Here is a 13,821-nt window from a genome sequence, read left to right on the forward strand (position 1 = left end):
GTCACCCCCGGCCCCTACGCGTTACTACGTTCGCGTGAGGGCGCGGCGCGCGGCTCCTGCCCGTCGGGTGCCCACAGGTGGCGGCGCGCAGCAGGAACGCCTCTCCCAGCGGCCGACCTGCCCGCGGCCACACCGCCCGCCCGCCCCGGCGCTGCCGCTCGGCGCAGCCAATGGCGCGGCCGCTGTCAGCCTCGGCCCGCCCGCCGCCGAGCAGGGGAGGGCTGTGGGACGAGGGGAGGGAGAGAAGGGGGTGAGGAGAGTTGAATGATTGAACTTTCTTGTTTAGTTTCTGCGGCGCGGAGCCGTCTGCCCCCAGTACAGCCCGGCACCCGCCCGGCGAACAGCAGCTCAGCCCGCAGCGCCCGGCCGCCTTTCTGCCCTCTCCTCCCGCGGAGCGATGGTGCGGAGGGCGCCCGGCGCGTCCCTCGCCCTGCTCCTCTGGGTGACGGCCGTCAGCGGCAGCCCCGCCAGCCCGGGTGCCGCCGCCGCCCGCAGGCAGGACGAGGCGTTCTCCGCCGCCAGATGCGCCTCCAGGTGCCTAAGCCTGCAGATCACCCGCATCTCCGCCTTCTTCAAGCATTTCCAGGTAGGGGCACGGCGCCGCGCGGGGACGCTCGGCCCCCGCTGCCCGCCCGGCGCGGCCTTAAGGATTGCGGGGGCCGGAGCTCTCCGGGGCAAACTTCGGGATGGCTTTCCGTGGGACGGCGGCGGGCAGGTTGGCACGGCCCCACGGCGTCGGCCCCTCCGTCGCTGGGAGGAGGCAGCGGCTCTTCGGGCCGCTCGCGCTCCCGGCACGGCACGCGCGTGTCAGCTGCCCTCGGGGCGGCGGGATGCGGGCCGGGCGCTCCGGCTTCTCGCAGGTGTCCCTGGAACAAACGGGAGCGCTTCTGGCTAACGGAATGGGAGTGGGGAGGGGGAGTGCCTTGAAAGCTTCTCAAGCGACTACGGGAGGTGAGTGCCTGCCTGTTCTTCCCCATCCAACAAACGCCTTTCCCTTCCTATCTCCTCACCTGTTCTAAGCGATGCAAACATTTGAGCCAATGGAATGACGGAAGCCCACAGACCGGCCGGAGCTGCTCGCTCGGTAGTAGCCAGCTCCCTGTTGGGAAGGGTTCTTTTAGCCGGTTGGGAATCGCAGCCTCCTCACCTCGGGGTAGCGCAGCCCTACATACAGCGCACTCCTCGCCTTACCCGTGCGTCTCCTTGAATCAGAAACCGGAACCCAACGTTTTGGGTGTAAACTAGCTTTAAGGTGTTGGCACAAAGGCCGAGATACTTAAGGGTAAGCCGAGAGCAGAAAAGAAAAAGCGTGGAAGAAAAGCTTAACATGCTCCGTGTGGCTGGCTCCCAGCTGGGCGGAGCGGGGACGCTCCCCAGGCTGAGGCTCCGCCGCAGCTCCGCCGGGTCCGGAGCGGCGAAGGGCTCGCTGTCAGCGCCGGCCCCGCTTCGCGGCATCTGTTGGAAGCGAAGGGCTCGTTAAAATAGTTCATTATCTCGGGAGCGGTTATTGCGTTGTCAGGAGATTGTAACTTACTTGTTTTACAGTTTCAGTGGCTAACGAAGCGCTAACGAGGCAGTTTAGATCAAGCCAGTTCCTGGTGAAAGGCTTATTCTTTGTATGTGCGTGTGTTTTCTTGGCGTGATTTCTTTTCTGACTTAAAACTGCTGACAGAATGCACATTGCCAAACAATAGTGATTACGTTTTAATTAGCCAGGGTGAAATAAGCTGCAAATTACTCAGTTAGGACTTAATAACTGGCTGTTTTCTTGTAATCAGTGAAAATCTTGCAGTTTTAACCCCAACGTGCACATTGTAATTCATCTAAATTACCAGAGATTGAACTCCTGCAAGATACGAAACTGTAAACGTTTAGAAGATAAAGTGCTCACGTTTTGTAAGAGCTAAGCTTTGCATTGTTTTTTAATGAGGGAAAAGAGGAGAGTTATGTAGTACAGGGAGCACTGGATGCTCTCCCAAATAGACTTCCAAGAGTGCCAGAGGATGTGATATTGCTCTCACTTTCTCTCCTCTTCCTCCTTTTAACACAGCCATCCTTATGCCCCTCCGTTTTCATCTAAACTGGCAGCAGTTTCTGGAGTTCTTTTCGCTGCAGAGATATCCTCTTATCTTGTAATCTGATTCAACCTTTGAAGTGAACCAAACACCAGCTCCTCCAAACAGGATCAGAAAAGAATTGTAGTATCCCACAGTTAGGACAAAATCTGAAAGAAGTGACCCACTCATTTCCCAGCACTGCCTTAGGTACCACTTCAATGGTGAGAGGTCATGGAGATAGCAAATAAATACTCGCTGGAGGACTTCACATTTTAGAGAGTTCAAGTCATGTGGTTCATGGTGCCAAAAGCACTTCACAGGGGATGAGGGTGAGTGATATCAATAGCAAATAATCATTTGCTTCTCTAATTGCTGTTTGCCATGTTTTGTTTGCCATGAAGAACAAGGTTTTTTCATCACTTTTTCCCCTGTGAAGAACACTATCTCTGTTTGAGAAGGTCGAGAGAGCTGTACTCTTGGTGCTTTTCTTTTTGTTAAGTTGTATTTGAGAATTAGTTAAAAGCCCATTTTAAAGGTGCATTCTCAGCAGGATATTATTTTAACCAAGACACAAGTCAAAGAATTGATTTTGTTTTCCATGTTGGTGTGAGGTAGAAGAAGAATGAGTCATTTAAATCTGAACTGTATAATCTTCAGAATGCTTGCTAAACAGGCGCAGATGCCTGCTTTTTGCTATGCAGTTCCCAAGAATTTTCCAGTTTTTGATGATTTGGAGAATTCTAAGCAGAGATCGCAACAGGGACGTATGGGATCAATATGGGAGATATCCCACTATATGGATCATAGACGTATGAAATACATGCATATATTTTATGTCTCTATTATATACATTTTATGTTGTGTATGGGTATAGCCTATCCCATCTGTGGTATTAGTTTTGGTGAACTTGTCCCATTTTGATGAACTTGTCCCATGTTGAGGGAGCAGGCATAGCAACGGCCTCTAGCATTCCATTTTCAAGTTGAGTAAAAGCACTGTTTGGATTTTAACCTCTACTGCCTGTCTTCTCAGCCAGGTTCAGAAAACAGCTTGATTGAAAGTTTTATTTGTGAACAAGCTTGGGGTAAATGTCAGAGCAAGCTCATAGGCTAAATGTGCAATATGAAAATACTGTGAAGAATGAACAGTGTTTACTTGGACCCATGAGCTTGTGGATCTTTCATTTTAGTTGTAATATCTTACAGACCTCTCAAACGTCTTTGTGCTTTATACATACAGCTTATTAAATAGGCTCAGGCAGTGGAGGTGGACATCTTGTGCGCCAGGTCAGGAGCCAAGAGCATAGCGGAACATAACAGAGGATGGAAGAACTGCAGCAGCAAGAGTCTGTTGGTAGTTAGTGATTAGATTGTCGATGTGTGATGTGTGGAGTTGCACACAGGAACAGGGAGAAGCCACAACCACGTGCTCACAGAGTCATTGAGTAGGTTTCCAGCAGCACTTCTGGGATTTTGTTCAGTCCACTGAGCAGGATCAGCTAGAACAAGTTGGCCAGGGCTATCCCCAATCACATTTTTTATACCTAAGAGGATGAAGATTCCACGATGTTTCTGAGCAGCCTCTTGTGTTCAGTCACCTTCACAGTAAAAAGAAAAAAACAAAACAAAAACTTCCTCATGTTCAGAGAGAAGCTCCTTTGTTTCATTTTCCTCTAGTCCTGACACTGGGCACCACTGTGGAGAGTTTATCCAGCTTTGTTCTCTTTATTCCCTTCCATCAGATAGTTATAAGTGGTGATGATAACCCCAGAATCTTTTCTATTGCAGGCACAACAAACCAAGCTCTACTCTTACAAGAGATGCTATAGTACTTTAATCATAATGGAGCTTTGCTGGATACACTCCACTACACTCTTTTGAGTACTGGGGAGCCTAGCACTGGATTTGAAGAGGTGACAGGAACAGACAATAGGAGTAATTACATCTTAAAGATACAGTGCTTTTTAATGCACTCTTAGTGTTATCAGTTTCTTGTATTGGTTTATGTATGATCATAAATGGTCATTTATGGTTGTCTATGCATTAAAAACAAAATGCTAGTGGTAAATCCAAGCAGATGCTCTTTTTTGGATATCTGCATATCTCTGTAGTTGTTTTGTTTTGATAGTCTTCAGCTGTGAACTGAATCTTGCAAATATATTAATTTATTATTAAGATGGAAATCCATATATATATTTATACATATAAACGATATGTAAGATATAGAAAAAAGATATAGTGTGATCCAGAATTATAATTACCATTATGAGGTGTTGCTTTAACTCACTGAGGTGGGCACTGATTAAAAATGTACCAACAAGTAAGGATGAACTTGATCACATAGGGGTTCTGTGTTCATATGTAAACTAAATTTCTTGAATACTAGATGAGTTCCATTCTAACTTTTTAGAATAGAGTATGACTTACCAGAACAACTAAAGTTTTTGAGGGAAACCAGACAATTCTTTTAAAGAAACAATTAGAAGTTCTCAGATTTTATACCTTCAAGCAAATAATATGCAAGTGATTACCTCTGGATAGACAGTTCCAGATTTTACCTACAAGTCAAGCAGTTAGTTGTCTAAATGCCAGCACATCTGCCTTCAAATTGCTTGTAACTCCAAAGTGATTGCACCTGCAAAAACCTGCAATCAATTCCAGATGGAAGCTGTAGGCCAAACTGAAAAATCTAGCATTCATATGTCTCTTTCTGCCCTACTGCAGAAAAGACTGAGATCATGAAGAAATCATTTATTGTAACTGTCTTGAATAATTAGAAAACTTTAAATTACATAGGTCACTCTGAATGTAGTGGCTCCTATTTATTTCTTAGTGAACTACAACAGATACAAAGAGCACAATAACATTATTAAATGGAGCACATTCTCTGCTACAAAACACTGCTTTTTCAACATAGTCACTGCCATTAGCTATGCATTTTCAGCTGTGGTGAACAAGAGCCTGTATGCTGTGCTGGTAAAAATCTACACCAGTGGAGGTGACCTACATTTTCACAGCTTTATAACAGCATCGTTTTGAGGAAAATGTTGCCCACACAGTCCATCTTTCATCATCCTGAAAGTCAAAAGGCCCCAAAGCATGTCTGTATGATGAGTCTGGTATGACAATCCAGCTAAGATTGGCAACATACTCCATGGTCTTCAAACTGGCATGGAGCCTGAGGTTATCGTGTTACAGAGGAAAAGGTTCTTCTCTGACCTGACTCGAATTTTGAGCCTTCAGCTTAATCAGTGTTACATAGCTGTCGGAGGTTGTGGTTTGTTTGGGTTCCAGGTAGTCCAGAAGGATCACCCCTTTCCTATCCCGAAAGGCAGTGCACATATTTTTAACTGCTGAGGGCTGAATCGTCTGGATCTGGAGCCTTTTCTTCAAAGGGAATTCCCATTTTGCCAATTCAGCCGTTTTGGCTTGTAGAGGTGACACCACATTTTGTCATTAGTAATGATGCAATCCAGTAAACTATCACGTTGAGTTTTTTGTTCATATAATCATATGGGTTGGAAAGGACCTTTAAGATCACCTAGTTCCAACCTCCCTGCTATAGGCAGGGACACCTCCCTCTAGACCAGGTTGCTCAAAATCCCATCCAGCCTGACTTTGAATACTTCCAGGGAGGGGGCATTCACAGCCTTGCTGGACAACCTGTTCCAACCTCACAGTAAAGAATTTCTTCTTAATATCTAGTCTAAATCTACCCTCTTCCAGTTCAAAGCCGTTTTTCCTTCTGTCCTTACAAAACATTCCTCCCCAGCTTTCCTGTAGGCCTCCTTCAGGCTCTGGAAAGCTGCTTTGAGGTCTCCTTGGAGCCTTTTCATCATCAGGCTGAAGAGCCCTCTGCTCACTCAAGCCTGTCCTCACAGGGGAGGTGCTCCAGCCTTATGATCATCTTTGTGGCCCTCCTCTGGACCTGCTCCAGCAAATCCACGTCCTTTTGTTGGGGGCTCCAGAACTGGATGCAGTACTCCAGGTGAAGTCTCATGAGAGCAGCGTAGAGGGGCAGAATCACTTCCCTCGACTTGGTGGTCACACTTTTCTTGATGCATCCCAGGATATGATTGGCCTTCTGGGCTGCAAGTGCACATTGCCAGCTCATGTTTAATCTTTCATCAGCTGACACCCCCAAATCTTCCTCAGAGCTGCTTTCAAGCCATTCTCCACTCAATCTGTATCTGTGTTCGAGATTGCCCTGACCCAGGTGCAGGACCTTGCATTTGGCCTTGTTGAACTTCACTTGTGTGACCTATTATAGGGAACCTGCTTTAGCAAGGGGGTTGAACTCAATGATGTATTGAGGACCTTTCCAACCCCTGCAATTCTGTGATTCTGTAATGAAGTACTGGCAGGAAGGTTAAGCCTCTGCTGCAGTAGCACCAACATCTGCCTCTGATGTGGGCCAACGTAATAAAATAGGAGATATTACTTTTGGAGCAGCTGTCATACTTCATAGTGTCTTTTGGAAATACCTGCAATGCTACTTAGTAGGCACCACTTGTATTTTAATCATGGAACACTTAAGTTTCAATTCACAGGCTGCCCAAGCACTGAGATGTAGGTCTTCCAGGGCGTGTTCATAATCTTTTCTACCACTTAGAAAATGTTACCACTTAGGAAATGTGTGCCATCTGCTTGTATTGCCATTTCAGTATTCATCTTCTTTCCAAAAATAGTCTTTCTGTTAAATAATTCTGACTTTCATATGTCTCTTTATAAGAACACAGCTGTTAATTTTGTTCCACAGACAGATCTGAACATTTGCTGTTACTTTATGATTTCATAAAAAACTGTAAAACTCTAGATTATTCTTCTGCTTTTTATTGTTCAGATGGCATGTGGTGTGGATAATTATTCTGACATTTGGTGTGCTCGTATTATGGAGATCTGCCATCGTGAACAAGAGATGCACAGATCTTCTAACACGATCTTATGTAAAGTTTTTGAAGACTAAATGTTCATTTTGAATAATGATGACTACAGCTAGAGAAAAAATCCTATGCTGTTCTAGGTGTTGAGAATCTACATTGTGAAATTGATTCCCAATTCATCTTTGCAGTCACATCCAGGTCGGGGGTGTGACTTTTTCTCATGACCAAACTCAGATCTCTTTGGCATTAGTGAAGGCTTTCACAGTCACTGTGAGCTCAAGGCTTATAGAGCCTGGTCATTGCTATCCAGCGGTTTTGATTTCTCTAATTTGTTAATATAATTTTGAGCGTTGCATTTTGAGGTAGATGTTCTGTGTGTAGAAAATATTGGCAAGGCATATTTTTAATGTCAATGGTTTATGTTGAGGGAAAAGAGGTGTTACTTTTGAAAAGTATTAGAAAACTTCTGAAAGAGAAATACTGGGATTTCTTCAAATACAAATTCTTTTCCCATTCCAACATGTATGCACTTAATACTGAAAGCAGTGAAAAAAAAAAGTATGAAAAGATAGGTTATAAACTAGGTACTGTTCATAGGGTTATTGAACTATTGTCTGCATACGAATTGTCTCTGTTACTGGGTTTAAGTGTCCTGTAATGGGGAAAAAAAACAAAAAACAAAAAACAAACCTACAAAAAACACAATACAATTCCTCAGGCAGCTTGAAAACCAGACTGATTTCCCAGATGCTGAATGTTTGTCATTTTGCAAAGGTCAAATTTCTTAAGACTGAGTTCTGAATTTGTGTGTATCTACAAGTAGAGATTGTTATTCATAAGCTGGTCTGCGTCTCCATTAGCTGTTCCGTGTAACTTTTTGCTTTCCGTGATTGTCTGCATTTGAGAACATCTCTACCTTCTGTAAACAGAGAAACAAAATATGACTGTTTTTGCATCTGTTTAAAAATTAGAAGTACTGTTAATGATTGAGACTATGATATAATAGAAAAGATGCATTCAAAAATATTTTAAGTAATCAGTGCCTAGCAAATATAAACCTTGAACCAAAAGCTTTTTTAATTAGGAGTTTACACCAAGCATCTTCATTTTCTCATCTTTCTCATAGCTAAGCCTTACAAGGTCTTAAATCTCAAAAACCTTTGAAGTCTATGAAAAGCCTACTGTTGATTTCGGCTGGATCAGGTTCATGTATAAACACTGGACCTATGCAGCCTTTGTCAGCAAAGAAGAATGCTGTGAACTTGCTAGCCCAAATGTAGTTGTATCCCCTTTCTTTCTTTTCTTTTTTTTCTTTTTTTTTTTTTTTGATCCTTTAATGTCCAAGAGATCACAGGGTATGAAGGTGGATACTAGAGGTGTTGAAAGGTAAGAGGACCCTTAAAGCTTGAAAATAGACTATGTTCATTTTCATCCACCAGAAAGAATACCAGCTATTTCTAGATTTGGGGAACATTCTGTGCCTAAAGTTTATATAAAAATTTCCATTGATTTCTCTTAACTATATTCTCATCAGTGTTCCTCTAGATTGTCAAAGAGATTTGATGTGTAAATGATTTAAACATACTTATTAATCAAAAACATAATACAGGAAAATGTCTACATCTTATACCCTTATGGACGCTGAATGTTCAGCATTTATTTATTTGTTTTCCCTTGGTTTGCATTTTGCATTATCATCTTTTAAAACAAGTGTCTTGACTCAGTCTGCAAAAGGAGTAAATCCCCTGGCAGCAGCTGAGATTACTAGAGGAAGTCATGGCCCAGAAGTTCAAGGAGAAGCAAATGAAGAGACAGTCTCTAAAGGGAGAAAGCTGGACAAACGTGACCTCCGGTAAGCATGCACTGGGGAAGACAAAGCTGGGAAAAGAAACTGTGTGTCTGAGTAGAGGGTATTGTGGACTTTACTGATTTATTGAGATCGAAGAGTAAATTAATTGAAACTGGGACTCAAAATAGGGAACTGCTCTGTCATGGATACAGTGGGCATAGTAAGAATTGTTTGTGAATACTTTTAATGTCAGCTAATTCTGAGCTGCTTTGGTTTTACCTGATTTGATAAGGTTAATTATTTTTATTTGTAATTTAGTAAAAAATGTGGTTTGAAAATTCTTTGGTCTTCTTCAGGAAGAGTGCTTACAGGCAACACCTCCAAGAGAATTTACCATGAAGATCTAGTTAATTCATAGTGCTGTCATTTACCTGTCCCATGCAGGCAAATAGTTTGTTCTAGAGTAGGGATGCTCAAGTGTACACCCTGTCAGACAAATGTGCTGACATTTGGCTAACTTCTATTCACCTTGGTTTTGTCCAGTTCTTTACTAAAAGTACCTTGGCAGGGTGAAGGCAGTTAAGCTGTGTCTGGATGATGGCATCTTGCTTTTCCTTTTGTCTTTGCTAGATTCTTTAACCATGACCAATCACTCTGATGAATTGTGAGGAAAAGAGATGCAGAGGAAGAGGTTACTTTTGCTTTCTGAACATTATTGTGTTACTGCAGAAAGCTTTCAACCAGACATAGGTTCTGTTGGTGGCAGCCTGTTCCCTTGAGTTAATCAATATGTGATTTGCTTACATGTGTTTTGTATTAAATAATGATCCCAATTTTTCAGGGAAAATTTGTATCCTTTTATGGGTGCACTCCATGCCTTTTCAGAAGTGCTGGATTTACTCTGTTGCACATACACAGGAAGTTTGGTCATGTGATGAGTGAAGAGCTGTATGCATGGTATATTTCCATACATTAGACAAAGCTTGTTTGCCTCTTTAGGCATAATATTAGGCTGTGTCTACTGCAAAGTTCTTTTGTTCCTAGTCAGAAGTTTTGACAAACTACTGCTATTTCCCTACTGTCACGTGTCAAACTGCACATTTAGCCAAAAGAGATCATGCTTTTGCTGCCTGTGAAAGTTCCAGTCTAGCTGCTATGGGTATAACAAGATAATACGAGGCAAATAATGATTGCTTTAAAGTAGATGTCTTCTTTTCACAGAACCAGAGACTAAAGTTGATAGTGAAGATTATAAAAGAATAATGTGCTCATTTGATACAGTGCAAACATAGTTTGATTTTCCTTCTCATTCTTGGAATTTATAAGAATAGCCTTGTTTTTCTTCTTTATGGATTACTCTTTGGGGGAGATATCTTTGCATTGACTTATATTAAAAAAAAAACAAAAAAGAAAACAAAAAAAACAAAAAACATGCACTTCATACCCATGAATGTGATTTTTCATCTCATGTTTTAAAGCATAGGTATAGGACTATACATAATCTGTGGTGAATTGGTGATGTTTTTAAATTGTTAATATGTGTAACAAAAACATTCCAATCAGGCCTCTAGGCTATTTTGATCTTGGGCACTGTAAATTCGTTTCTTAACCTCATCTGCTGTAGGGCTTTGGATTTTGTTGGAATTTAGAACAAGGATGGACAAAGTGGTAAGGAAACAAATAGATGAAACTGAGGAGAGATAGCAGTTGAGTACTTATACAATGACTATTATTATTTTTTTTTTTATAATTGGTGTTCTTATATAGAAACTAATGCAGTAAGGTGTTGTGTTTTTTTTCTTTTTCTTTTTTTTTTTCCAATTAGGTGAAGGTTATAACTCCTATGAATACAATGAAATCATGTTACTGTGGAACTACAGCTAGATAAAAATGAATCACATCATTATCTGTCCCCATTTTTCTTAGTCATAAAGAGTTTATGTGTTGACATTTGATTAATATCTAGCAATTTTAGGAAGGGAAATGGATGTATTGAGCCTGAGGCTTCTTTCCCCTTTGGTCATTCTGGACCTGCAATAGGTGGAAAGAATGTTTGGCATTAAAAAACTGTCAGAAAGAAGCAAAAATCATCCAATTATTGAGATGTATGACTCTGCATATAGTAGTTACTATCAGCTATAGAATGTTTATCAGAATAAAGAGAGAACTAGGATGTGGATTTTTGCAACTGGCTGCTTGTTGTTGGATTTTGAGTTATAAATTTGAATGAACAATATGAAAGATTATAAGCTTTTGTTAAATTTTATGAATTTTTCATCCAGTGGATCCTCATTGACCAACTGGAATAGAAGTGCATTTGATATTGCACATGCAGCTTATTAGCTCATCTTGTGAAAAATTTTGCTTAAGCATAGAGAAGCACAAACATACATTTGAGAACTAGATAGAACCAAAGCCATAATTTCAGCAGCAGTTATGTTTAACAGAATCTAATAATTACTTCAAGCCTCTGTGAACCTTATTTTTTTTAAACAAAAGAGCAGAAATGTGGACTCGACTTGAAAATTAAACTGAACTTCAACTGTTTTCCAAGTTGTAGAAAGAAATGAACATCTGGAGTTTTCTGACATATTTGTTTTTGGGTAGAAAGCATGACTCGATTTTAAAGACTAAAGAGCTTTACACATTAATGTATTATAAGTTCCTGTAATTTCATTTGCTGGAGATTTTTTAGCTTTTTGAAAGAGCATCAGTACTTTCATTTATATGATCAGTAGTTTAATACAGAATTTTTCTGTAATATCTCTACAGTTGATGGTAATGTCTCCAGAGATTTGAGTGGAAATACTCTTAGGCCAGTACACAACGTATGGGAACTATCTGTTCAGAATTTGTGTGTGTGTATATACATACACACACAGAATTTCCAATATACTGTTTATATTAACATGAATTTGTTAAATACTATCTTAATTAATCTTCCTTTACAATTAATTGTGGTAGTAAATGCTACTATGCTATTGGGATAAAGTAAAAATGAATTGCCACACATTTACCACATGCAAAAATCCCTGACTTCCAGCAGAGATATTTTTAGAAGTGATTCTTTCAGATTGTATAAAAAGATAGGGAGACACTTTGATGTAATCAGGGTTAAGAATATCACTGAAGACGTTAAGTATTTTTTTTTGTTGTTAAATATGATACTGCCCAGTTACTGATTGTTACTCTGTATATCCAGGTGCCCTTAGGGATTTCAAGACATCCCTGTAAGCTTCATCAACAGGCATGACTTGTCCTCTTAATAATAGAAACAGATGTCAAATTTTCATGCCCTGAAGATGCCTACTCATACCTAGTACATCCATCTGGTATAGATCGAGCCTCAGTCAATTTGTTCTCATCCATGACCTTCCCACTGAGAAAGCAAATCAAGCAGAGCTCCTCAGTCCAATGAAAAACAAACCTGAATATTATCAACATATTTGTAGTACCACAACCCATTTCACTTCACTGTCTTTCCTAATTGCTTTACACAGGTGAGAAGACACAGGTGAGAAGGTAACAATGCAATAGGGATAGAGTTCCTGAAACCAGTATCTGGTTTCCAGGGATGGAACAACTAAAATATGTCATTCTTATGAGAATAGATTATTTAATATTAAGAAAGAGAAACAAAGTTTTAATAGAAAAAGTCTACTGATAAGCCAAGATGTTGATAACTGGTATTAATCTCAGCTGTAGAAAATTCAGCTTGTAATATGTGGAAATTGTTATTTTATTTTCCTTTATAGTTCTTTGTTTAGATTGAAGACACAAAACAGAATCTTAAACTTCAGCTCTGATCCTACCAGTGGAATTTTTTCAAAAATTCTATGTCTAATTGTCTACATTGACTGGACTCTGTAAAATATTGTGGCTTGGATTGGAACTTAGGCTGAGTTTTGATACCTCTCGTGTTACAAGCTTTTCAATAACTTCAACACAAATTAAGCTGTCTAAATTTTAAACTCTTTCACCTAATGCCAGATATGTCTGAAACATGATATACTCGTCAGGAAACGATTCCTGTGCATAGCAGCTATATCTCTGGCAACCAGACGTGTGTCAATGACAAATACTTCAGTCCTGTCTTGAAGAGAGATTTATTTTTTCTTCGTGGTATGTCTTCATTAGCTAGTTATCAGACTGTATTTTTGAAAACAGGCATTTGAAAGGACTTTCTATTTATGGAAAGATTTATCACAATATGGCGTGGCAACTTAGAACTTCCACTGAAATTGGCACTGTAGAGAGATCCAGTTAATATCTCTGTAGCTCAGGCATTACAAATAGTTTTAGTATCTTGTATCTTTCTCAAGCAATAATATTTTATGTTCATTTCCTCTCCTTTTCATCTGTCCTTCTTCCCACAATTTAAAATTGGCTGCTGGATGGTGTAGAAGACTGGACTGTAGCAACTGTGTACGTATCAAACGGCATACTCTTAACAATCTGGAAGCTCCTAAGTGGAAGAAATGAATTGTATCCGTTGCAGTGTGAATTAAATGCCTTTCTTCTGTCAGAAGCATATTACGTCTGTGCAGGGTAGAAGGCTCTCAGCTAGGATCAAGTGGGAAGACTCATATATCCCACCCTACTGTGTCTAACTTCACATGATACCTGTTTTTCATCCATTGTCAACACAATGCCATTGCAACCTTTGTTGTTGTGTGAGCCTTTGCAGTTCCTTAAAAGAGTGTGCGAGTAAAAATGTGGTCTGCACACAAATATGAACAAGATTTAAAGGACAGAGCTGGTGAGAGACAGCAGCACTCAACTAAAGACAGGAGAAAGGGGTCATAGCTTCCCTTTTGTTAAATGATATACTAAGGGGAGGGACATTCATCATCTGGTGTGATACGTGGCTGCAACTGGCATCCTCTTTGTTATTGGCTTAATAATGTGGTAGTGTGGATTGCTTCCTGCACAACTGAGCTGAACTGGGAAGGGACTGGCTGAGGGCCAAACCAATAGAAGCTGTAGAGAGATGAGTATGATTAGTAGCTGTGTTATGCTATATGTATGAGATAATAAAGTTGTGGGCTAATTAAAATATACCCATTACATTTTGCCTGTCTTCCTGTAATGCC

The 13,821-nt window shown here is 40.9% G+C and overlaps 1 protein-coding gene across 1 annotated transcript in view; it reads left to right on the forward strand.

Annotated features, from left to right (window-relative positions):
• Nucleotides 1-243: 243 nt before the first annotated feature.
• ANOS1 (anosmin 1) overlaps nucleotides 244-13,821 on the forward strand; it is a 133,925-nt gene continuing 120,347 nt past the window's right edge. The window contains exon 1 of the mRNA XM_048928523.1: nucleotides 244-586. Coding sequence (XP_048784480.1) covers nucleotides 398-586 — 189 coding nt within the window. The 5' untranslated portion in view covers nucleotides 244-397. The remainder of the gene's footprint in view (nucleotides 587-13,821) is intronic.

The sequence above is a fragment of the Lagopus muta genome, chromosome 1 (genome assembly GCF_023343835.1).
Source record: "Lagopus muta isolate bLagMut1 chromosome 1, bLagMut1 primary, whole genome shotgun sequence".
NCBI lineage: Eukaryota > Metazoa > Chordata > Aves > Galliformes > Phasianidae > Lagopus > Lagopus muta.